The 26,806-nt window shown below is 38.5% G+C and overlaps 1 protein-coding gene and 1 long non-coding RNA gene across 3 annotated transcripts; one reads left to right on the plus strand and one right to left on the minus strand.

Annotated features, from left to right (window-relative positions):
- Positions 1–222: 222 nt before the first annotated feature.
- Positions 223–17,591, minus strand: RBM46 (RNA binding motif protein 46). 2 transcript variants are annotated; one of them, XM_027676873.1, is made up of 6 exons: positions 17,357–17,591; positions 15,017–15,178; positions 10,936–11,403; positions 8,639–9,421; positions 1,839–1,898; positions 223–471 (listed from the first exon to the last, which is right to left on the minus strand). In XM_027676873.1, the coding sequence occupies exons 1-6, from the start codon at positions 17,385–17,387 to the stop codon at positions 446–448; spliced, it is 1,530 nt and encodes a 509-aa protein (XP_027532674.1). In that variant the 5' UTR covers positions 17,388–17,591; the 3' UTR covers positions 223–445. The 2 variants fall into 2 exon arrangements, with proteins under 2 accessions (XP_027532674.1, XP_027532675.1); XM_027676874.1 differs by lacking the exon at positions 1,839–1,898 and having other exon boundaries at positions 17,357–17,590.
- Positions 17,592–17,779: 188 nt separating this feature from the next.
- LOC113964528 lies at positions 17,780–24,609 on the plus strand. The gene is made up of 2 exons (XR_003533218.1): positions 17,780–17,864; positions 24,328–24,609. It is a non-coding gene; the product is annotated as an uncharacterized LOC113964528 (long non-coding RNA).
- Positions 24,610–26,806: the final 2,197 nt, after the last annotated feature.

Below are 26,806 nucleotides of genomic sequence, written 5' to 3' on the forward strand. Positions count from 1 at the left end.
TCATATTATGTATGTTCATGTATGAAAAGGCAAGGTTGCCAGGATGATGTGTTTTTGTTTTGTTGTTTTTTTTAATGTTTGCTTGAGATTCATTACTTACAACAGAAGCTGTAAAAATTCTGTGTGAAACATAAAATACAAGGAATTGTGGCAAATTATTTCAACTCTAAATATAAGTTACTAGTGTATGTTACAGGTAATAAAAATCTTTTAAACAAATTATCTTTTAAAACCCAAATTTAATCAAACTAACCAAAACAATTTAACATTCAATTTCACTAATCTTCATATTGAAATGCTTAATACACACATGCGCTTTGAAGAATTATTCATCGTTAAACATGGAATGTGAATTTCCGGTAATTATATATCCGTGTGGTATTCTTTTTTCTTTCATGACAAGATCCAAAGCAATAAATTCCAAACTTTTCTTCTTCAGCGAAATTTAAGCCAAGTAGGGTGTACAGTTAGCTGTGGAAAAAGGGGTGGACGGGAGATGAAAGAGACTTGATTTCAGCAAACATACTGCATTACTCATTTCAAGACGAACTTAACTATTAAGGAACTTAAGATAATGGTATAATGAAGGCATTCACAGTCTTATGCCAGCGCTGTGTCCTTCCCTTTCCTCTGCAGCACTACTTCAAATGATTAAGAAACTGTTTAGTCAACAGTTCAAGGTTGGTTTTTTCTCCTAAGAGCCTTATACTTTTAAAAAAAACTATTCTTTGGTACTGAACATAAGTATTTTCTCATCCTATATATATATACTCTTAACCAAACTTTGTAATGACCCTTTGTTTCACCTTCACTAAACACAGAATATTAATACAGACAAGTTACATATATCATATGTATCATAGCAGTAGTCTTTCACATTGCATATTTAACACTTTAGATCAGTGTACTATCAGCTAAGTGCCAAGTTCTGCCTGATGTACACTGCATAAACAAAACCCAACTTCATTGTAATCATCATTGGAGTAGAAAAAAGGGCACTAAATTCCATCCTGTTTTGAAGTGACTGACTCTACTGAAGGCAGTCAAGTTATTTCACAGATAAATATAGTCCAACATTGTTGTATCTTTCTCACTTATTTTTCTCCAAGCTCTCCTACAGAGGCCAAAATTTACAAATTTATGTTCCCTGTCCACAAGCAGCAGCATTAGAAAAATAACTGAATCTGCAGGAAAAATTCAGTGTGCCTCAGAATGGAAGCTTCCAGCAGTAAAGTTAACACCGAGCACAGATTTAATGCTGTTTTCAAACTGCCCTATAAGCTTTTAAAAACCGTTCTCATGACACTCAAAAATGGTAATCCTAATTTTAAAAAAATGAAAGAGGCCTCATTAGTGATAGATACACACACTTAAATTCATCCACAATAGCAAATTCGGAAAAAAACAGAGTCAGAGAAGGAAACATGAGTCTCTCTCTTTCCCATGAAACTGACTACCCAAAGAAATAGTCCAAGTACCCAGAGGAGTAACAACTCGCACTCCTGAACTTAAATTTAAACCCAACCTGGAACAGCAAATAACTGAGAAATAACTGAGAAATGACTGAAAAATGACTCAATCATTTTAGGAGTAAAAACTATAACCTTCTTTTGTGCTGTACAATCGACAAGAATATCAGACTGGGTGATCCCACAGCAGTAGAGCTATGGTGTCTTTTGAAAAAAGCAACTAGTCAGAGAATCTCTACAAACTTTCTTAGAGCTGTGTATGTGGGGAAAAGAACAACTTCTCTAACAAACAGTGCAAACAATACAGCTAAGACAACGTCTTCGAGGGGGCAAAAACCTGCAATAAACAATCCTGGGAGGTTTACTCACCTTTACTATCCCACCATGCTGCATTCAGGGACAGCAAAGTTATATATGCTTGCTCGGGGGCTGTGATAAAAACCATTATGTGTAAGTCATCTGATAAATATTTAAGACTTCTAAATTCTACTGTTAAGAAACTTCTTATACTACATTCTGAGCCTTTCTAGAAATCACTAAAAACACCCAAACCCACTAAATCACCACTTATCATCTGTATTTGCTAAAAAAAGCCAGCAATTTCTGGGGTTTTTTTTTGAAACATCTTACAATTTGTACTAGACTGTTCCAACAGCAACATAATTAATTTTGATAAAGCAAACCAAGGCAATGTTTAAATAAAAAAAATCCCTACAACAAAACAATAAAGTAAAAACACTTCATTTGAACTTTAATGTCCAAAATCTAGGGCAGCAGCCTACAGATACATTTGTTCTGAGACACAGATGCTGAGTACAGACTTTTGAACTAGTTTATACAAGTTTTATCCTTGACTTGCAAATTGCTACCCCATGCAGTATTTAAGATGTGAATTCATAGTAGTAAGAGACAATGCTTGCTCCACCTATTTCACTACCATTTACTATATAAATTCTATATGATTAACTGGTATAAAACTTATGTGTTATTCAGAGTTTTATCAGTATATTTTTCTTTTAATTACTTTGTATTAAACACTTTTAAATACTCTCTTCTACCTAAAAATTAATTCCATAAATTATGTCAAAGTAAGACATCACACAAAACAGCATGTGTGAAAGAACAAACAATACCCTCTAGTGGAATATCCATTTAAAGCCTGGCAGATCCCTGAAGCCAAGGAACCTTTACCAAAACTTCTTCCATTCTTCCCCATCACCTTTAAGTGAAACTCAGGAGGTAAGAGAACTTCTCAGAACTCAGCCTTTGCTTCAGAGGGTGTTATCTTAACCTATTTATTTCTAGCAGAAATAGGTTCTGACATGTTCCAGTATTTTCTTAAATCAGTGGAATTACAACAGCAGCAATTAAAACATGCAAACAAACAAAACATAATTTTCTAAAGATTGTTCTTCTTTTCCAGGGTTCAGATGCTTACTCTTACTAAAGAAAGGGAGGTGGAAGTTCTATAATTCAGAGCACATCTCTGGAACATTAAGTTCTTTTCTGCCTGTTCTTCAAAGTCATATGGACGAGCCAGATTGATTCCATAAGCTACAAACCCACATTACTGATGCAAAGGACCTGAATGATAACTAACACTTCCTGTTTTGGGATTGACTCTGCACTAACACTGCTTCTGAACCAGAGGGGGAATATAGAGTGTGTGCTAATTACACACCTATACAGTCTCCAAACTTGAGCTGCCTCAAATTTAGTCAGCCTCCAGGACAGGCAAGAATAGGAAGACTTCCATGTTTTTCTAACTGGATGCCACATATAACAGCCAACCACCATTTTGCAAATGACACTAAGGAGCTGTGTAACTTCTAAAGGCACAGACTTATTTGTGTAGAAATGAGAATCAAATTAATGGAAGAGGTATTAACTTCTACGGGACATCCAGGGTTTTCTTCTATTCTGCTCCCCACCTACATTCACCTTCTGGAACTTCAACACGTAACTCTGCTCTCCTTCTCACAAATGGACATCCAGACATGTAATTTCTGTACGTTTAAGCAAACCTGACTGTTTTCACTCCCTTGATCTGCTAATGATTTATCTAGCAACATTAAAATACAGCTTATTCATCTTTCAGAGAAACCATAGGTTCCTGTATTTTCTAAGTATACCTTTCAAAATATTCAGGTGACACCAAGTGGTTAATTGTTGTACTGCTGTCTGCTCGAGACTGCTGTATAACAGTACTGTATACACTGTGTAAAAACCAGGTATTCTGTTATGTGATAGGAAATACAGAAAGACACACCACAAAAACCAGAATGCCTTGAGATCATTAATCATAGCAGTCCAATCTTAAAGTTCCATCAAAGCAGCCCTTTCTCATTTACTTACATTAGTCTGCCTATATGCTTTAAAAAATAAATAAAATAAATTAAAAAAAACAACAAAAAAAAACACCAGGAAAAAAAAACACCAACAAAACTAACCTGTACACATTAACAAAAATTAAGTGGCCAAAAAATTAGGTTCCTGTAAAAGAAGTTACTTACCAGAAAGAATTACTCCCTATGTCATTTTTGTACATGCATGAAGAAGCACAGTCAGACTTTCCTCAAATCACTGCTACTTATCAAAAAAAACCAAACCAAACAAACAAAACCGCCAAAACCCAAAGAAAAACCACAACACATGGATCGGTGTGGCTTCAATCAACACATCAAAGCATGCAACAGACACTTCAGTGAGGAGGGATCCTCTGTCACATCTAGCAACTCTTCTTCAGCTGCAGATGTTTCTTTCAACATAGTGTGTATATATATATATGAAGTTGGAACAAAAACAACTGCTGTAGATTAGATAAGCAAAATAAGTTGTATTTTTAGAGTCCTTAGGGCTATGTTTCATGCCAACATCAAAAAGAGGCCTTTTACCAACATGAAGGATGTGAATCTTTCAAAAGTCAGCCTTGTATGTTTGTTTCGAAACAGGGCTCTGTATGCTCTTTGCGGGGCCAAATCCTCACAAACAAGAATGCACAAAGGCCATGAAAAGAAGGAAAAAAAAAGTATAGTTAAAGGTAACAAGAAAGCATTACTAGCACCGGGCTATTATGTAGACAGCTGTCAAAAACCAAGTCTGGGATTTGGGAATTCTGCTAAATAACAATTCACATTAATTGTGATTGTATGGCACACTGAAGTGCTAATAAGCTTTAAAATAGTGTTAATTTAAATCCACCTTAAAATCTTTTCCCTATAGCACTTCTAATTATAATTGAAGAGAGAAGAATCTCAACACATACTTTCCTCATTTGTTTAAACCTGTGTTGCATTCAGGATTTGCCCACAATTGTGAATAATCATTCTTAATCTAACATTTTTTAATTGTTCTGGTGGTTCTTCCCCAGAGAAGTATAGGAAAGAAAATATTATCTTTAGACAACATTATCTGTAAGACACAAAAAAGGCAGGTATGTATGGTCAAGCATAAAACCTGAAACTGTCTTCATTCCTCTTTTAAGGAAAGCCTCACACAACTATTTTGAGTTTAGCACCCTTATTATCTTTTGTATTCAGGATTATCTGGGTTATAAAAGTGTGACCCCTAATAGCTAGAAAAATGAGGAAACAGACACTCAACCAGCAAAGTGCCGCTCACATTGTGTACAAAACCAGGCAGAGATATTTTATTATTAAAAATAATCTCATCACTCTGATCATCTGAAAGCACCACCTTCTACTAACGCAAACCAAAGACACCACTGCTGAAGTGGAGACAATGTATAAATTTTTGCCCTTCGGAGGTTCTTCTTCCTCCAAGACCCTTTGGGCATGCCAAATAAAAAATGAGGAGAAGCAAGGACTCAAGCAAAAAGAAAAAGCTTATTTACATTTTAGTCATGCATTGGGGAAAAAAAAAAAAAGGCATCATAGCTGAGGCTGCAATAAGTCTGCTATAAACTCATCCAAGGGAGAAATCTCACCACAGCCTACATATCAAGAGACTTCCAGAACAAGTTTAAGCAGCAGTATGAGGATGAGAAGGATGGCAACACTACTTTTAACAGTTTGCTATCAGCAACACAACGCGCATGCAGCAAACGTGGGTAGAGCCTTTCCCAAATCTTCGTTCGCGAAGCCCAGCCATGATATTGATCAGCAACAGCTTTTCCAATTAACCAAAACTAGAACAGGTGAGCAAAAAAACCCAAACCAAAAAAACCCAAACCCAAAGAAATGGGGGGAAAGAAGGGGGAACAGAAGGGAACAGAGAAGTCTTTCTTAAACTACCTCTCAGGAACAGCAGTGAAGCAGTCATCAATAGAACTGGACTTCATGTAACTTTTTAATTACTATTTCTGCTTCCATTTCCCTGAAAATTTTGTTTCACTGGGCCAAAATTATGAATTAAATGTATTCTAATATACACTTCTTTATCTGTTCTCCTTTCTCCTCCTTGCATTCCTAAAGCAGACTCAAACTAAACTTGTAGATGCAGTCCTGAGCCCTGTATGCATGCACAGCCAATCAGAAAACCATTATTTCCTGTATTGTATGATTTCATTACGTTTCTATCCAGAGCTGCACTATACAGGATCACCAAGTCTGATGCCTCAGACACTGCCTGGCATAATAATAAACAGAAATAATAGTAATTGAAGTCAAACCTGTTTGTACTCCCTCAATATTATAAGAAACTCAGAAAAAATTTGTCTACCACCACTGCAAAACTAAAACACTTAAAATCCAAACACTTTGGCATTGCTCCAATTCTGAAGTAAAATAATAGTAATAATAAAAAAAATCCAGTCAACTTCTGACATACACTTAGACAAGAAACTGGTTTGTATTACCTGAACAAGCCTATCATCTTCAACATAATTCTTCACTAAAAGAATTCCAAAGAAGAAAGAAGAAGGGGGAAAGGGGGACAGAGAAGATAGAGGTGGTCTAAGACAAGTGGAGATGTGCAGAGAAGGGCAGAGGAGAATGAAGGGCAGAAGGGCATAGAAGGGCAAAGGAAAAGGACAGAAAAGGTCAAAGAAGAAGGCCAGAGCAGGGCAGACAAAAGAAGAGATTCACAAAGATGGGCAGAGATAGGCAAAAAAGAAGGGCAGAGCAGAAGGAAAAAGAAGGGTGGTGGAGAAATAAAGGCAGAGAAGGGCAGAGAAGATGGGTGAAGGAGAAGGGTGAAGACAGATGGGCAATAGAGTGGAATGAGAAAGAGCAGACAAGGGCTGAAGGGGAAGACGGGTAGAGAAGAAAGTCAAAAGGAAAGGGAGTTAGCAGAGCAGAAGGGCAGAGTAGAAGGGTTAAGAAGGGCAGGAAAGGTCTAAGAAGGGCAGAAAAGGTTAAAAAATGGGCTGAGAAGATGGAACAAGAAGACAGGAAGATAAAGAAGTCAAAGTAGAAACACAAAGAGAGAAAGACAAAAAGGGTAAAGAAAAGAAGTTTGAAGGACAGGGAGAGCAAGACAGATGAGCAAAGTGAAAAGCAAGGATAAAGTACAGTAGAGACCAGTGGAAAGTGGCAGAGAAGGGCAGAGACAAGCAGAAAGGAGCAGAGAGGCCAAACAAGAAGGGCAAATACTGACAGGGACAGGCAGAGAAGGGAAAACACTGGTGGTTGGAAGGGGGACCCCTACGAAAAAGGGGTGGAGAGGGGACAAGAGAATGGCAGAGAAGAGCAGAAGAGCAATAAACATTGAAGAAGGGCAGAGAACTTGAAGGACAAGGTAAGATAGGCTAAGTAGGTCTGACCAGGTCAAAGAAGGTGAAGAAGGGCAGAAAAAAAAGGGCAAAAGAGAAAGGCTTCAGAAAAGGCTGAAGAAGGCAGACACTGGCAATGTCAGGCAGAGAAGGTCAAAGAGTAAGAAGAGGGGACAGGGAAGGGGGACAGAGAAGGGGCAAGAAAAGGGTGGACCAAGAAGGGGCAAATAAAGGGGGAAGGGAACAGGGAAAGGGCAAAGAAGGGGGGATAGTGAAGGGGAGATAGGGAAAAGGCATAGAAGGAGGGACAGGAAAGGGCCAAAGGGCGAAGAAAAGGGTATAAGGAAGAGGGGATAGGGAAGGGGAAAAAAAGGGGAACAGGGAGGGGGCAAAAAATGGAGGACAGGGGAAGAGCTATCAAGGAGGGGCAGGGCAAGGAAAACACACCTCTGATTCTAGGATTCATTAGAAACCTCTTTTTGTAATTACAGAAAAATATCTTGTTGAAAAAAGACTAGTGAGCACTTATTTAATGATATAGCATTTACTGATGTAGACATGCTGTAAGAAACCATGCAACAAATGCACATTACTCAGCAGGTCAAAGAAATTACGTGATGGTTCATAAAACTTGCAAAATTATAAAGATTGGTCCTATTTCATCTTCAAATATTACAGAATGTAAAGGCCAGAAAAAGAACTAAGAAGAGAAACTATCCAAAATAACAAGTGGTATATACACAGCTGTGCCTGAAAGTATGATTTATCAAACCATTATGGTACAGCTCTGTAAAAGCCTTCAAATCTGAGTAACAGATATAAAATTCTGATTTGAGCACGAAATTTAATCAGATGATGACTACAATTATTAATAAAACAACGTGGCTGTAGAAATTAGTTCTGCAATCTGAATGGATTTTTATGTGTGTTGCATGTTCTGAAAAATGGTGGGCAGGAACTATATAGCAAAACTTTTATATTTTGTATTATTTATGTATTTTACTTTATAGAACAACAGGGATAACACTGTCAGAACTGTAGTGATCTGTCTTCTTAGCTATGAAAAGAACAGATTTTAACATACCTTTTTATAAGATAAAAACTTCCCTTTTCTAATAGTTGAACACTAATTTTAAAAAATGCAATATACATAAATGAAAATGGTAAAACACAGACTTTCAAATAAACTTTCAGCACCATAATCATCACACAGATGACTTAAGTCACTTAAATGTCATCTAGTTTTTCCTTATCCATCATTACAGTAGATAAACGTAAGCAAAAATGACCCTGGCACTGGACTGTTTAGACATTTACACAGTGATTCTTCAGTGCTCTCATCTGATGGTCCAGACTCAACTGATCCAAGAACCAATGCTTCTGCAGACTAGCTTATACTTTACATAAAAATACACACACGCCAAGATACATACACAAAGAACAACTTTAAAGCAATAGCTTCAGTTCTTCACAACTAATCAAAACTGTTAATGCTTACCTAGATGTAAAAGTGTGAACTGTGCTGCCAATTCCTTTGCATCTTCTACCGTTGTACAGAGTTTTTCTGGCATGAAATAACTCTGGGAATCATCTGCAATACTAGAAATAAGCACCCTGTACACCAAGAGTATTTTCCCATCCTGACTTGTTGTTGAATACAAGCAGTACTCTGGCGGTGCCCAGCTATTTTTATGACAAAAATAATCCAGATGCATTACTGCAGAACTGAAGTGATTCAGCTTTAAAGAATACATGCTAATTGGAGTAAGCTTTATTCCTGGAAAAAAGGGGTATGTACTTCTTTCAACTTCAGGGGAGCCTGGACTGTGCTGGCCATTAAGACGAACTGAAAGACTTGCTGGTTTCCCCAAGGATTTTTGAGTACCATCTTCTTTGTTAGGAAACCCTAAGAGATTTTCAGAACTGGGACTTATCTGACCATTAAAATGTTGCTTCCAAGAACTTTCTTTGTTAACTGGCTTTGCCAGTGTTACCTCAATACTGGCTCCATCAATGCACTTTCCATTCATTACAGACATAGCAGCGACTGCATCTTCTCGGTGGAAAAAATGAACAAAAGCATAGTCTCTCAACTTCTTTACACGTTCAACTACTCCTGGCTTGAACTTGTTGAATTCAGCTTTAATTTTGTCCTCTGTAGTAGATATCATTAGATTTCTTACATACAATACTTTAACTCTCTGCATAGTTTCTTCATCAACTACTTTCTCAGGATCTGCCCAGTCTACTTGAATAGTATGACCCCAGGGCTGGAACGTTCCTACAGCAAAGAAGCATTATGTAAATAAGAAACACATAAAGGAAAACAGAATCTTTCTTATCAACTACCTCTACAAAAAGCAAACATGATGCATACCACATTAAACTGGGTTTTGTTGCCTGCATCTGCTTAAGCAACTTGGAAATGTTAATGAGATTTTTCAAAAACGCTAAGTGTTCTATCTGTACCCTTAGGGCTCATTAAGCACCATAAGCTGTCAAAACAAAGACTTTGTGACATGCATATTCACACACATAAAGAGACCAAATGTAGTGTATTTTACCAGCTAGTAAACACAGCCTCTTCAATAATATTACCACTTTAAAAAGTATGGTCAACACCTGGAAAGAGTAATCTAAATATATATCACTAGCACAAGCCCTACTCCATCTTATAGCAGATGCCAGAACCTAAACTAAAAAAAAAAAAAAAATCCAAAACCAAACCCACTTTGTTACTCATGTCAACCCATCATTTTGCATATTACACAACTAGTTTATTTTATATTCAGTAATCTGGAGGTATTTCTCCCACTACTTTGCATATATGTATGTATGTATGTATAAATAATTATATATGCATGCACATTCTACATGTAATTCTATGTGTTATATTATATTATATTATTACCTACTGCATATATTACATATTATACATTGCATATTATATATTTGCATATATATAATACACATACTATATAATTCTTAGGTAACACATCTTCCTAACACGCTGTCAGCAGTCAACACAAGACTTGCCCACATCTTGGCCTTAATAAATACAGGGAGTTTTGCCATTCATTTCAGCAAGGTCAATGCTGTATTATCTGTTTTCACGACTTTGCTTTTTCAACTCTATTGTTTTGTTTCATTTCCTGTCTATTTAATTTCTCTTCTAGAATTTCCCTTTTTAACTCTACCTTTACCTATTCCCTCCTTTTTCAGCACGTTCAATTCCTTCTACTTTCCCTCCCTCAAAACATATAAAATAAGGTGCAAAGAAAAAGGTATCTTCTACTTGCTGAACTCTTAAAATTATTTTCTAGTAAAAGATTAAAGACCTACTTTCCAATATGCTTAAACGAAACACCAATAACACCACTCCTGACACCCAAACAAGGGACACATGCAACGCATCATAATTTTTAAGCTCAGTTTTAAGAGAATTTGTGTGCAAGGCCTCGTGCATGTAAATGAAAACTGCACGTGTACCCATGCAAATACATATCGGTGTAAATTACAGTAGCTTGTGTTTATAAAATTGATGTCTATTTTTTGATAGTCAGAATTGCTTCAATTTCAGTTTCTTACAAAAACAGTAAAAAAAACCCCAAACCCCGAAACATAAAAAAATAGTAATTAAAAAAAAATCCTCCTTAGCCAAAAGGCACTACTGCAGTTTTGTACTTCTGAAAACACCTTAAAAATGGAAAACAGGGATGATCCACCACCTCGCTCCCCACAATTTGGAGACAGATACTCCCCACAAAAACTCAGTTGAATTACAAACAGTTTTACCTGGGATTAGTCGTCTTCTAGCCATGGCAGCTGCTCTGTGAGATTCATATTCCACAAAAGCAAAGCCACGATTTTTAGTTTTGTCAGTGGCATTTGGATAAACAATGACATCCACCACTCCTTCTGTAACTTTCTTCATTTCATTCAGTATTTCTTCTTTCTTCTTATCTTTAGGAATTGCTCCAATAAATAGCCTGCAGTTGTCCAAGCTTACGCAGACACCAATAAACTTCCCTGGGCGAATTTCATAATTATTAAGAATCTTGATGGCTAACTGGGCTTCCTCTTTAGTGGTGTACATCACAAAAGCATAGCCTCGATTCTCACCACTGAATTCCATCATCAGTCTGAGCTCATAGATCTTCCCAGCTCTCTCAAAAACAGGAACTAATTCATCTTCATACATATCACGAGGAATCTTACCCACAAAAACTTCACATCCACGAGGTGGTGGAGGACCTTCCCAACCTTAAAATAAATTGTCCAACAGCAATCTTAGTACAAATGCCAGACAGGCACACTTCCCCCACACCCAATTTGAAGATGTGAGTTATTTTTAATCTCAACTGAAATTACATTTTCATCCATTCTTTCTTATTTTTATTATGTTTAAATAAAAGAATACCAGAAGCCCACAAATTGTATTTGTCTTAATTCCATCTTCTGGGTTTTTTTCCCCATGGAATCTGTGTGACAACACAGTGAACCTAGCGTATTTTAAAACACTGACAGGGTTACTAACAGTCTACCTTTCAATCATTTTTTGTCCCTTATAATTTTATATCAGTTATTAATGAAACTGACAGAGACAACTGAGAAAGAACTTCAGTTGTATTTTCTACTGCAACATTTTAAAGTTGCACAAAGTTTCTCTGCATTTCTTGCCCATATTTTTAGAAATTTTGGTAAGGGTCCCAAATGCAGCATGTTTTTTTCTTCCTTGACATCATTCAGAAAGTCCAAATATTTTGCTTCCACCTTCTTCATTCATCCAATAAAATAGGACTCCCTAAGGAAGGCAGGATATGGAGCCATCCTTTCCTCAACAGCCAAAAAGACTGAACAGTTATCCTCTAAAAACAGACCACAGTTTTCACAGGCTGGAGCGTAGGAAAAAAGGAAATAAATTTAAAAAAATCCACAGAACAAGTCAGTCTCAGGCTGACATCTGAAAACAAGAACATCCATGCCTCTCTTCTTAAGCCAAGGACGTTCACACATTCTTTTATATCTCTGTCATATACGCTGAAGGATATGTTCAACAGATAATGTAAAAACGCATTCATGAATTTAAAAATATGGAGTTATGGTCTGTAAAATAACAGCACTCCATTTTCCCAAAATAATTAAAAAAAAAAAATCTTAAAAATTTTGTTTGTTTTCTTTTTTTTTTTAAATTAGACAAACAAATCAGGTAGAAGGTTCAAAAAAAAAAAAAAAAACACAAAACTCAGTAAGTACCAGTAAGTACTAGTAAGGAATCACAAAGTAAAGGGAAGCAAGGTGAAAACATAATTACTGATGACAAGTTAAAACAAGAAGCTAATTAAATAACTTACTTTGGTTTGAAGTTCAGAATAAAATATATTTAGATGATTTTGTAATTAACACTTTTTCCTTAAGTATTGTCAAAGAGCCTGTAATTTACTTGTGAAAAAAAATAATTAACAGAATTGGAAAATTTTGCCTTCTCACAGAACAATTTTTTATCTATAAACTGTACACTAACTGTACACTAAGAACTACCTGGTATACAGGGAAGCTACCAAGAACTGATATGCCTTTGGAGCCACACTGCCATGACTTACCTAGGAAAAAGTCTGGCTCTGTTCCACACAGCAGTCAACATCTTTATCATTTTCAGCTTTATAAATCACTTCACCTGAGGTCGACCAGACATGACAACTAACAATATTTGCAGGCCAGTACTGCCACTCACATCGTGCCAATAGGTTCCCACATAAAAAGCATAAACCAATTGTACACCACTTAGGAGCTCCAAAGACAAAAGCAACTGCACACCTCAGTCAGGGAAAAAAGGGAGGAGGCTATCCTTGATTGTGTAGGCAAGCCATGAAATTAAATAACGATTCTCATTCATTAACTACACAAATTTTAACATCATTCTCAGCCTAGTAGCAGTGATTCTCAGCAAGTAAAAGTCATCTACCATACAAAAAGCTCCCTTTCTAATTTTAAAGCTGCATACTAAGTTAGCATTACAGCACATTACAGCCAACTGGAGCAAGCTGGGACTCTTGACTTAAAGAAAACTGGTCTGTGCCTCATTTGCTAAAGAGTGTCATGTACTTAGCAGAGCAAACATGGAAAATTAATCAAAAGCAATCCTCGAGTAGTTGACCAGAGAGTTTCCTTGACTGGGTATTTGATTCATCACTGGATGATAGAAAATGGGACTCCTATTTTTGCAACAATTCAAGTAATCAAACTTCTATCAACATTACAGTTATAAGCCTCCCACTGTGAGTGAGATCCATGCCATCTTAAACTTCCATGTAATCTAATGATTTACACACCTAATGACATCATTATGTCTGCAGCCATCTAAGCAGTGGACCCAAACAAAACAATGAAAATTCAATTTTGCCTTTTTTTTTTTTTTTAAACACTCTAAAGATACATTTTCCATAAGCAGCATAAACTGAACAAGAAGTGTGCTGCTTCCAGGTGGAATAAAACCTGTAATTCTTTATGACAATTTTCAGGCAGATCTGCTGAAAACAGAGCTGACATTGAGTCTATCCCTTGGCAGCAATACAAGCTTTTAGAAACCACATCTTAAACAGGCAAAATTCATAGTGAAGCTCTTAATTTACAAGGTTATTGTAGTTTCTTACAAGCCGTCTCAAACGTTCAAGTCTCATCTCGCCTAGAACCATTTATAGTAACTTAGGGCAATTTCCAACCTAAGCAAGTATGAAAATACATGAAGATTTTAAGGAGAAATATATAACTAATGTCAATGAGCAGATTTATGGAGGAGATACCTTGTCAAACACATCTACTTTCAGAAAACATTAACAGATTAATAAAAGTTGCTTTGCTAAACAAATACACGTGATATTGTCTAATGTTCTAATTAAAAGTCATAATTATAATGCAAAAAATGTATAAATAATTTAAGAACAGGCTGAACCCCCAGGAAGTAGTTAGGGATGCCCTGCAATTCTTTTCCCAGTGCCAGTTTCACAAGGCTTCCTTTTGCTATTTTACATAGGCTAAGTATATACAAAATCTTGGTTGGAAAAAACTTTCAGAGAGAAATAATTTTGATGCAGCCATATCTTAAACTACACATAGCAATAAGTAATGCAGTTCATGCTTATGAGCATGACTTACAAAGACATGGGATCACAGGCCACAAGTGAGAATGAACTGAAAGAGCAGTACAAATAATTTGTCTGCCTTCTGTTTAAGTGCATAATCTGATTCAAAAAGAAGAGTTACTATATTCCATTTCATACAACCAGGACTAATGGCAATAGCAAAATTCCTGTACATTGCTTATGTCAACAAGGACATTGCAAAAATTATTTATAATAAATGTTTCATAGTCAACTCTGAAAACAAAATGAGTTAGATTATCTTCACTGGTGTTCTCTCAGAGCACAGATTTAAAAAAAAAATGCTTTGGCCAATGGAAGCGGTAAGGGGTAAGACAAGAAATAAAGTAGGTTATGCTTCCATCACCAACTTGTTTTTCCCTTCTGTGCCACTAAACATTTTCAAGTGTATTGTCAGTCATACAGAACATGCTTGGCATTTTCAGCTCCACATTTGTTCTATTACCTGTCCACTTTAGCCGCTTTTAAAGTTGTGACTTCTTAAATCCACCAAAAGCAAACATCCAACATAGTCTAGCTCAAGAGATCTTGAACTGCTCTAAACAGTAAAGTATATCAGGACCCTGCACGTGTTGTGTTTCTTACACAGTTTCTTTAAGCTTCTACTACTGGTCACTGTCAAGATATGCAACCTGAGGCTACATAAATTTTCAGTTTGATTTAGTACAGCTCTCCTAACAGAAAGTAAACTTCATAATCTCAAAAGAAATGCTTACCTGGTGGAGGACCACCAAATTTTCTTTGCCCATTTTGTTGAACCATGCTGTATCCAGTCTTCTCCATCAGGGCAAGTAAAGCGGCCCCATTCTGAGCACCACTTCGGATTTTGCCACATCCATTTGCTGCAGTTTTATTTTCTTCATGCATATCTGCAACAGCTTCAACAGAACATTGCAGACATTCCAATTCAGCTAATGCTAAGTTCTTATTTGCACACAGAAGCTACCAAAACACAGAAAAACAATTCAGGCTATACTGCTTATTTACTGTTGTTTAGCATAAGGCTTCAATCCTAAATCCAATCACTATAATCTTAGTATTCGCTTTCAGACATTGTTCTGTAGCTGTGATAATCTTGAACTTTAACCAGCAACTATATATTCTATATTCCAACTCTCACAAGTAGTATCACAGCTATCATAACATAAGTATCATAGCTACTTTTTAAGAATGCTGCCCTTAAGTAGAAGAATATATTCTTCCATCAACCATGTTATCGCAGTTGTGTAAGAGATAAACTGCTCGGAGTGACAAGTTCCATTTTCTTATTAATACATTCCATAAAAATACCAATTATTTCACAACTGTATTTTAGTACAAAAATACTGAAGAAACACATGCCCTATTAATTTAAAGAACTCAAAGAATTAACGAACAATAGTAAATTAATTAATACCAATATGTAATAAAATTTAGCAGAACTCTCTTGCAAAATTACGGGTTTGAAATAATCCCACCTCTGGGGTTCCTATTTTCATGGCTTTATCCACTTTCACAATTTCAAAAACTAAACAAGTTTATCAATATGGTTGCTGGCATGCCAAGATCTCACACAACAGCTTTAGGTTTCTATCATCCAGGTGATAGGAAACAATCACACCATTTGGTAATTGCCAACTTTAGTAGTCAAGCCCCTAAAAAATTAACTTTCAAGTTACTACTTTGAGCTCAATTATCCAAATGAAAAAAATTATCTACACAGATTATTTATTTTACCTGATAGCTAACTATTTAACCCCTTACCACTAGCAGAAAGAAGACCTAGTAAAAATAAAGCCAAATAAACCAGTAAAAATAAGTATTAGTAGCTAATATACCAAATGTTATCACACTCATCCTTATATATAACATGTTGTCAGATGATTGCTGGTCACCCTAAGCAAGCTTTTGCCTCCACACACAAAACAGTAACCATACCTATGCTTACTACCGCTTTTATCCTTCACCTACACATTCCACTGAAAACTACCCCAGTATCTCAAATTAAAATGATTTTGCATAAGCTGAAGTTTTCAAAATATTATACACCATATTTATGCAGTGATGAGGTGCCTGTTCCCCTGCCACATTTATGCACGTTATGCAACATTACTGTCCAGAAGTGGCCTCCCCCCATCATGACCCAGCTTTGTCATTTCAAATGTGCTTTGAATCAAAGTAATAATTGTTCTTCAGTGCATTCTTTTCACGACAGCCTTCTTATGACATTACAACAGACTCCACAAATCTCTTCATCAGAATGGCAATAAAGAGAACTGTGATTTTTCCCATCCTAGAAAAAAACGACTTTTGATGGGAATAGATCTACTTTGTCTTTTCTATAAAGCTGGTATTCATTTTGGGGCAGGAGTCCATGCAAACAACCACTCTGGAGAAGTTTATATGACATCTGTCACCAGACACTAAAAAAACCAAACCCCTAATGACTCCTGGCTACACCAAAATGAGATTCCAGAAAAGAAGCAGGGAAGAGCACAAAAAATTCCCCAGCAGGAAACAGCCGTAACAACACAACTCCTTTCTGCTGCAGAAAATGTCCCATCTCCTTTCAGCATGTGAATTAGACTTTTTTCACAGCTGCATGGAAGAGATACCTTGTCAAACATAATTCCATAATTAGGAAATCTTTTGGCAGCTTCAGGCCTAACAAGGTACGGAAATAACAACAGAGCTGGAGCAAGGGAGCGGCAAACTGATTTTCCCTCTGTCTCGTTGAGTTCAAACACATGTGAAAGAACGTCGTTCTCAGTACGCACAGCAAGGGGACACCAGATTGGAATGGAGGGAGCTGACGCCCACAGGGGCGAAGAAGCCCTGAGGAGCAACAGCAGGCCCATGGAGGAAGCGAACCAACCTCGGGCGGGCCCGAGGGCACTAACGCCAAGCCAGGAGGCACGGCAGCATATGGGGCAGTGAGGGAGGAGAAGCCCAACATCGCCGGAATCACCCAGCGCTCCTCCCGCGACTCGCACGTCAAGGCCCCTTCTCCATTGCGCCTCGTCCCTCACCGCTCTGCCTCCACCTCTCCCCACGGCACGACAAGGACCCGAACCCACCGCTATCCCCAGGGAGACGAGGCCACGGCATGACTGCCCGTTGTCCCGTCGGGAGCCGTACTCCACACAGCGCTGCCCGGGACGGCGGACACACCGCAGGAAACTCCCCGTCCCCTCCCCTTCCCCGGGCAGCGGCGGCCCCTCCACCCAGCGCCTCACGCGCCCGGCCCGCAGGCACAGCTTTCCCTCGCTCGGGCCCGCCCGGCCAATCCGCGGGCGCTGGGGGCGGGCACAGGCGCGATCGACACGCGGCGTCAGCCAATCGCGACGAGGTAAACGTGCCCGGCACGCGAGCGCTTCTTAAAAGCGGCGACGGTTGGGCGAAGGGCTCCGAGCGCCGCGTGCGCCGCGGCCGCTGCGGCCGTTGGCGCGGCGCGCGCTGCCCCTGTCCGCCCTCGCGGCGCTGCCGCAGCACCTCCCATCGCTCTCCCCATCCCCGATCTTCCCCTCCATTCCAAAAGGAGTGTCAGCTGTTAAGGGCACCGTTCGCTTTTTCAGAATTTGACTGGTAATTTTTTTGTGTCCTTTTGCTTATATCCGCTCTGAAAAGATATCCGCTCTGAAAAGGTGTGTTTGGGCCTTTAGGATGTTGTGTGGTGCACATCTGTGCTCTAGGGAGCATTTAGTGTTGTGCAGGTCCACGTTGACCAGTAATATCTAAGTGAAATATCACAGAATCAGTTATGTTGGAAAAGACCTCTCAGATCATCGTGTCCAACTTATGACCGAACACCACCTTGTCAATTATGTCCAGTGTTCCCTTAAGCACCCCCTGGGACAGTGACTCCACCACCTCCCTGGGCAGCGCACTTCAGTGTCTAATCACCCTTTCTGTGAAGAAATTCCTCCTGATGTCCAACCTAAACCTTCCCTGATGCAGCTTAGGGAATGGCCTGAAGTTGTGTCAGGGGAGGTTTGGGTTGGATGCTATGAAAAGGTTCTTCACCCGGAGGGTGGTTGGGCACTGGAACAGGCTCCCCAGGGAAGTGGTCACAGCACCAAGCCTGACAGAGTTGAAAAAGCATTTGGACAATGCTCTCAGGCACATGGTGTGGTTCTTGGGGATGGTCCTGTGCAGGGCTGAGGGGTGGACTCGATCCTTGTGTGTCCCTTCCAACTCAGCATATTCTATGATTGCATGTCCTCTTGTGCTATCACTGGTTGCCTGGGAGAAGATATGTCTGTTTTCAATCTCTGCTGGCTTAGTTAATACTTCAGTCTTTTGGAAATGAACCCTATGAACTTCACAACAACTACAGACACTTATAAAGCCAGTTGGGTTGGAGGCCCTGCAGTTCTGGCACTGCTCCTGAACTCCCATCACAACTCCTTAGGGCTCACGTGAGTAGGCACACATCAAACATACCAGGGCTAATAAGGAGTGTGGGATTAGTTAGTGAGTACTTCCAAGTTGTTTTTATCAAAATAAGATTAAATTTCACCACCTTTTCATTTCAGGTGTCTTCTTCTCCCCCACCTTCTCTCCCCCCCACCCCTGTCCAAATCAGCCACGAAGCCTTTCACAGGAATTAATTTTGGGTATATTACATCAAATTAATTTTGTGACATTTTGACTGCAGCTCTGTGTCCCTGTTACCTTGGAGACTGCTCATTCCCTGGCAGAAAACTCCACGTGTCTCAGTTGTTATTGCTGGTGAGAAATACTGAAAGAATGCAGGCAATCTCTTTTACATCAAAAAAAAAATCCCAAACCCACAACTCCTCAGCATTTTCTTTGTATGTCATGTAAGGGACATCTTGCTGGATATGTTGCATGTACAGCCATTTCTGGAGTACAATGACTGTGTTGCTCTAGCAGACAGTTTTAAGGAAAACATACAGATTTGCAATCAGATTTTTCACTTTTTGGCATGAATAAAAGAGAATATCAAAATAACCAAAAAGTGTTCAGTGTTTATTACCTCTTATTAAGCATCAAAGACAGACATACGAACTGTAGGCACCAAACACATTTGGTTTTCTTGGTGACCTCTGCCTTTCTAGAAGAAATTAACGATCCGTTTCTTCCTCTGCTCCCCATGTGGTAATTGGGTATTGGAGTTCTCAGTACACCCTTGCCCACAGGTGCTAGCTGCTTTTCTTCTCTGACAGTCTGTTCAGTATAATTAGGTATCACTAAGAACAACTGTTTCCATCCTGTATTTTTCTTGGATTTTGCTGTGACCCATAATAAAGTCTGAGCTGAATATTTGTATTTTTTTTCTGATAAGACAAGATTTACAGGGGGATGCAATACTTTTTATTAAATCAAGCAGTATAGTAGATAATTTTCATATCTTCAGAAGAGATTTTACACACCTGAAATCTTTAATTCACTTGTTTGTAATGAACTTTTGCTAAAGGATGGGAAAGAAGACCAGGCCCCAAACAATGTTTTGGTATTTATCACGGTATTTAGGTTTTTATTGCTTTATTGAATCAGTACATTAGTACATAGCTGTTCAGTTTTCAAACCTGATAAGCAGAAACTTTTTTAGGATTATTTTACAAGAATTACAGCATGATTTACCAAAAAGCATTTGGCACCAGTTCTGGTTAGAAAATTACTTAAAACTGCAAATAATATACTATTTGCCCTAAAGCTTTAAACTGTTAACACTGAGTTAGTTTCCTCACTAATGTCTAGTTGAAACTCTCATAAATCTAATGGATGAGGAATGGGGGCAGAGTCTTGCCAAAATTATGCACGTATTCCTTTGGCTAGATTTGAAAATGTGAAAGAGGTCTTTTTCTTACACATTTTATTTTATAGCACTGCACCAGACAGTGCTTTTCCTTCTAAGTTATTTTAGGTAGCTGTAACATAGAAGTCCTTGATGTTTAACTTCTGTTTTATTGGAATACTAGCAAGCTCCAGCATATATATTCCTGGAGTGGGCTATTACTGCAGTTGTAATATACTTTAATAGAAGCATTAGCTTTTTTTTTGTCAGCGTAAATTTTACTATTGCCTGGAGCAGGAAAAGAGGGCATGTAGTATTTCTCTGCACTCTGACAGGTTTGATATGTAGGTAGTAGAAATACTTTAAAAGGAAGCAGACATCCTTTGAAGTTTAGACAAAGGTCTCTGTAGAAAACCTAGACATAATATGATTGTAAATCTAATTATAGTAAGCTGTCTGGAAAGACTTAATTTCAGTCAATCAGTCCATTTTATTTTGGATTTCATTTTATCAAGTACTGCAATGCTTGTTTGTTAGGAGGATCCTAGCCTCCTAGTGCCTAAAGGGTCTTTTTTCTTGAAAGGTACAGTTTGCTCTTGTTCAGCTTTCTGCCTTAAAGAGTTGAAATCTTTTTTAATTATAAAATTACAAGATCTGATATTGCTGGAATAAGCATTTGGGGAAACAGAATATTACTTGTAGAGAAAACATCATACAGAATCCCATTATTTTGTAAACCACTTTGAGAGACACGTGCCACACGATTTTAACATGCACATATGCAATGAATATGGAAAAATGGATCCTGAAGCATGTTCTGTCTTCAGTTCGATGAGTATGAATAGCAACAATTGCACTGATGTAAATTGAATCAAATCAACTTTAAGCCAATATTGCCAAGTGCAAAATGATGTAAAATGTGCATTAAGAAAGTGTATAAAATCTCTTTTCATGTTTTTTCCCCCATTACCTCCAGAACTATTGCTTTCTGTTCCCTCTAAAAACCTGGGCCCTTCATGACAAAGCCATACCTTTTACCACTGAGTAAAAGGGCAGTTTTCTGGCAATACAGCTAACTCCCAAAGGGAAGGAGCAGGTGGAAACTGCTGGAAAAAGTAACACCACCAGGGGTTGGTGGAAGAAGAAGTGGATGTCAGGAAACAGAAGTGATGAAAGGACAGGAAAGAGGGAAAGGCCAAGGAAGATTGAGAATCTTGTCCCACACTGCTGCAGTCTTTTGATGCTCCACCATTACAGAATGCTTTCCAGTCTGCTTTTTAGGCAGATGTTTTAAATGCGTACTGAAACAGAGGTATATCCTCCTCACCTCTGTGCAGTAGGAATTAAAGAGGATTGGTGAGAAAATGGCTACTGCCCCAACAACCTTGAAACCAGAGTTTTCTTTACACAAGTATGTGAAGCACAAAGAACTACAGAGCAGGCTTCCTTTGTCACACCACTGGTGTCTCAGTCCTCAGCTGGGAGGTTTGGAAAGATCAGAGACAGTCTTCATTCAGTCACTGCTCAGTTTTTTATTTCTCTGCAAATATTGCCAAAAAATACTTGAATTTGTGGTAGTTTCTGTGAAAGTCTTAGAGTATGCCTCAGCATTGGAACCAAACAGACATCAGATGTCAGACTGTAAAGTCTTTGGTTATACCTCATCTGACCTAGATATTAAATGGAAGTTTATCAGGGAGGCTAAATACTTTTATATGACTTTAGCTTTTGAATATTTTATAATTCGGAAATAAATTAAATTGAGTGCAACAGTAGAGAACAAGATTTCGTTTTACTTTTCCTAGATTTAAATGTCTAGATTATCTTTTGAGTAGTTTGAAAAATGGAGGGAGTCCACTCTTTCTTTAGGTTGCTCATACTTGGCTTTGAATTCCTCCTGATTCTGAGAATCCTAAAAGGCATCAATGTATCAGGATCACATCCTCTTAATTTGTAATCCAGCTGCTGTAAGCTGCTAACTAACTTTTAAATTAGGAAACTCTGGACTCTCAATGCCAATTATAGCTAAACAATTAAAAGTGCTTTAATATAATTTTCTTTATATTTTTCCTGAGGCTTTAAAAGGATATAGTGATTTGCTTGGAGACACAATTAAGAAAGTCTGAAGCAATGTTACCTGTTGTTTTGTGTGCTTCATTTATACACATACACCCATATTTTTATATATTTGTGTCTTAACACACACAAAATCCCATGACTTCTCTTTGAGGTTTCTTATGGTGTTCATTACTACACCTAACAGAATGGTTTTTAAATGCTTTTCTGTATCTAGCTATTGTCATTCCTACAAAGTCTAGTGACACAACCAAAACTGCGGTGAAAAACTAAACTACATTGTGGGCAACTATATATATACAAAATCAGTGTTACGCAGCTTAACTATTCCTTCCTGATTTCTGGTTAGATGTTACAACAGTGAAACAGGAATTCTAAATCAACATTTACAAACCTACTGAGCAGTTACATCGACTTTCTAAACATCTGGCTAGTTCTTTAAATGTGAGTTCCACAGTGAACTTCTCTATTTGCTGGAGATGGTGTGTTTTCCTGACTGTAAGAGAGCCACTAGGTGGGAGTATGTTACCTTAAGAGACGCTTAGTCAGCCCCGGCAGTGGTTATTTTGAAGGAGCTCTGCAACTAAAAAAGGAGAACTACAAGTTCACGTAGGGTAAGAATATTAAATAAGATTAAATGAATGCAAGCTTTAAAGCTGGAAGTTTGTGAGTTGTTGCTTACATAAACTTTTGAGAACATATCAATACTGCATCTGTACCCGTACCCTGTCCCAGAGTGCTCACTGTTGCTTGTTGGTGGAGAATGATACGGGGCTAAACTCCTTGGATATTGACAAATTCATTACTGATTTCCTGTGATGGTGAAAAATTTGGCCCTCATCTATAAGCTCAGGGTGCTCAAAGGTAGTAAAGTTATTAACAGTGTCTGCTTGTCTTGGTGCAGCTCTGGACTGAGAGTCCAGTTTTCCTAAAGATTAATGGGAGTAGTTTTGTTCACAGAAAAAGATCTCAGAAGCCAGCTGAAGAGTGCATTGCCTAGACGAGCAAAAAGGTGGTAGAAACAAAAGTGGCAGTGCAAAAGCAACCATCTGTTGGCAGCTGCCTGAATAGATTTGAAAAACTACATAAAAAAAAAAAAAGCTGCACAGTTTATGACCTGTAGGATTCTTCAAATCGTAATTCTGTGTAATTCTGTGTTCAGTCATCTGGGGCTCATTTCTGAACATTGTTATTAAATTTTCACAGGTACAAGATTTTGGGGAGGTCAGGGAATTGGTGGGAATACTTCATACTTCTTGCTCTCTATGAAGACAGAAACAAAGTTCTTGTTGATTTTAGCTGAAAGACATGTAACTCAGTGATGCTGTTGTAATAAAGAAGCCTGGAGTACTACTTACTCAGTGATAGATCAAATGGGATAAGTTGGTTTTTTTAAGTAACTTCTCTTACTATTTTTTTTAAATTAGGATCAAATGTTTCTTGTATAAATAGACATTTTGCTCACTTCCCATGTTCCCTTCCTACTCAATTATACAGTGAGCTCACAATTAACATCACAAATCCACTGTCTTTCCCATAAGAACAGACTATTGTTGCAAGCACAATTTTGTATTTAATTGCAGGATTGAGTCCTGTCTGTTAGAGAGCTTTTAATGCAAATATTCCCCAGAATGAAAAATGCAAACTAGAAATTTACTGAGGGAAAGTAACTTCTGTAACTGGTTTGGGTAGATATTTTCAGTTTGCTTGTAAAAATCTATTTGCAAGTCATAGAAGCCTCATTATAATTTTGAAAAATGTTTCATGACTATGCAGCAGCTCTAGTGCCTGTGCAATTCTCAATGCTTTAACAGTATTAGTTACTGGAATTGCTCAAAGACATCGGAAATAGAAACACTCCGTTCCTACTAGAATTTCAGTTAATTGGCCAAGCAGAATTACTGCTTTCTCCAGGCAAGTGTTTGAAAAGACATTATTCCCAGCCTACACCCTGTCTGTCAATACATAATAAAATTGTCTTTCTAAAATAGTTACTTGTGGAGTGGTTACAGTGGAGTGGTTCTTTCTTAACTACAGTGTGACCAAACATATTTGCTGTCAGAAATTGGGAGTAATAACTAAAAGAATACAAGAAGCTCTCTTTACCATGCAGTCATCTGTGCCAAATGGCTGATGTACTTGATGAAGAAATGTTATTTTTACCTATTTGTTAAGGCCGTGTCCTAGCTTACTACACATTTGGATTTCCAGAGGAGCTGAGGTTTGTGTACATCCTGAGCTTGATGAAAAACTGAGGAATGGGATGTGGTAACATGACTGTGGATATCACCAGCTATATCTTCATGTATACTTTAGGATTTGCAGCCTTACACACTTGACAGTCTGAGGTGATTCTCAGCTTTAAATGAGACCTTCAGGCTCCTCTTCCAAAGTCTGGGAAGAGTCAGATACTGTGGAAGGGACTCCTGAGATACTGTCAGAGCTGGAACCTGTGAAAAGTCAACCATGAATAAAACGAAGCTTGGGATGGAATTTGAACAGTCTGGAGCGTATCTGCATGATTCAGATCTCTTGCTTCAGGTGATTTGGCAGGACTGCAGTACAAGACAGGGTGATGAGGTTTGGTCTGTTCAGGCTCCAAAAGAGACAGAACTAGGATAGCATAATGCTGAACCAAACAGCTGCCTTCCCCTTGGGCTAAATACTCTGCTACGTTTTTCACAGCTATGCTGTTTCTGGTTCCGGAGGCAACCAAGTCATCCTTGGCTCTAGGCTGTAGTGCAAATGACACTAAAAGAAGTGGTTGAAACCAGGTGTCTCGTTTCTCCTGAACATTCACTTGGAGCTACCTATAATCTAGTCTGCACACAGAAATAGCAAAAGTTACTCTATTTAATATCTAACTATAATCTTTCCAGTAGGAGTGGGGGAGAGCTCTCATTATGTTCATATTCACATTTCTTCACTTTTGATTAGAAGTAATCACTAACTTTTTACCTACTGCTTAGCAGTAGCAGACCTACCACTTCCTCTGTTTTCGTACAGTACTAAGTGGAAATGTGCAGGTACTTTCTGCAAAACTGCAAGGAAAATGGGTGCAAACCTGAGTTAGGTCTCAGATTATGCAGAAGCAGAAGATAAGGTGGCTTGGCAAGTTTAGGAGAGCATGACTCCTCATTTGCATGTATTCTTAACTATATAATATGGTATGCCTCCTTAGCCTCACAGAAAACTCTGGTTTCACAGGCAGAGAAGATGCCTTCTGGGGAGGAACTATGTATTTTATTTATTTGGTATGTCCAGTGCAAGAAACCCACAACCCTATGCAAATATTAACCAAGTCTTGGAGCTGGCCAGAAATCAGAGAGATGATTATTGTCCTGGTTATAGAAAAGGGAAAAAATTAAAAAGGAGATGCTTCAGGCAATAGTTTGGAAGGTACACCAGGTATCTGCTTTATCTAAGTGTTTGTTATAATGAAAACAACAGTGCAGCAAAGCAGCAGACATTTGATCTAACCTGATAGTCTCTCCCTTATTTCTACCTGAAAGTTTTCTGAATGACTGCAGTTTGTGTTGTGTCAAAGTCAGAAATGGCCCAATCTTAGCAGTTCCTGACTACATCTAGGGATCTGGTTCCCATTCAGAACCTCACTGGGGCCCATAGGCCATGAGAAGTGACACCCTTCTTGGAGGGAGCAAATACACAGAGCCCAAACAAAGCCTGTTCTAACAGAGTGGCCAGAGAGCCATTTTCTTCTTCTAACTCAAAGTCACGGGTGTGGCCTGCCTAGATTCAAAAAAATAAATTCAATAATCACTGTCCTAACCATGAGATTAAAAATAGAAAAAGTGAAGGGTAGCCACCTCATAGCCTTGTCCAAAGTCTAGTAAACTCCTGCAGGATGGACTGAGAAGGTCCTATGAAGAGGTCTCCCAAATCCCCAGAAATGCTCTAACCACCACATTTTTGCACTCTTTATAGAATGGCACTGCTGTTTCCATTTGAAGTGCTGCTCAGTCAGGAAGGGGCTTGAGGTTTTGGGTAACAAATGGGGACGTCTACCTTGAAATTCTGACCAACCTAATCAGCTAAACAAGGTCACAGAATAGGTTTGAACATTTGTACATGCTCATCCATGTTTACAGGGATGGTGTTTGCATGATGCCAGTTGCAGCCCCTGGTAACTAGTGCTGTCTTGGCACGTGCCTTGAGTCAAGGCAGGCCAGGGAGTGCTACTAATAACCACTAGAGGTAAAGCTACCCTGCAGCAGTGAGGTAGTTCAGCTATACAGACATGAGTCACAGGGCACCACCACATAGTCAGAAGATGGACCACAGCCCATTCTATTTACTAGGTTAAATTACAGCCTGTGGCACACTTCTCAATTTATGAGAAGACAAGTTAATCCTTTTATGTCTGTGGTAGCATGCAAACCTCCTAAACTCCAGCTGGGGACAGGAGAGAAGACACATCACTGTGCCCTGCATATCCAGCTAAGTAGCATTTGAGTCTTCGGTCACACACCTGTGCATTCACTGACTGGTCCTTCACCACATATACTGGGTTGACCCTGGCTGGACACCAGGTACCCACTAAAGCCACTCTCTCCCTCCCCTCTGCAACTGGACAGAGGAGAGCAAAAAAAGCGAAGGATTTAAGAGTTAAGAGCTGGGAGAGGTCACTTACTGATCACCATCAAGGGCAAAACAGACTCAAAGTGGGGAT

The sequence above is a fragment of the Neopelma chrysocephalum genome, unplaced genomic scaffold, assembly GCF_003984885.1.
Source record: "Neopelma chrysocephalum unplaced genomic scaffold, ASM398488v2 Primary Assembly neopelma1_42b, whole genome shotgun sequence".
NCBI classification, from domain to species: domain Eukaryota; kingdom Metazoa; phylum Chordata; class Aves; order Passeriformes; family Pipridae; genus Neopelma; species Neopelma chrysocephalum.

Excerpts from the sequence above, each read along its gene's own strand:
- RBM46 (XM_027676873.1), bottom strand. The coding sequence starts at position 17,387 with ATGCCGTGGCCTCGTCTCCCTGGGGATAGCG. Across the intron at positions 11,404-15,016 it reads ATTTGGTGGTCCTCCACCAG|GTTGGGAAGGTCCTCCACCA; the intron begins GTAAGCATTTCT and ends ATTTATTTTAAG. Across the intron at positions 1,899-8,638 it reads GTTCACACTTTTACATCTAG|CCCCCGAGCAAGCATATATA; the intron begins GTAAGCATTAAC and ends TTTTTATCACAG.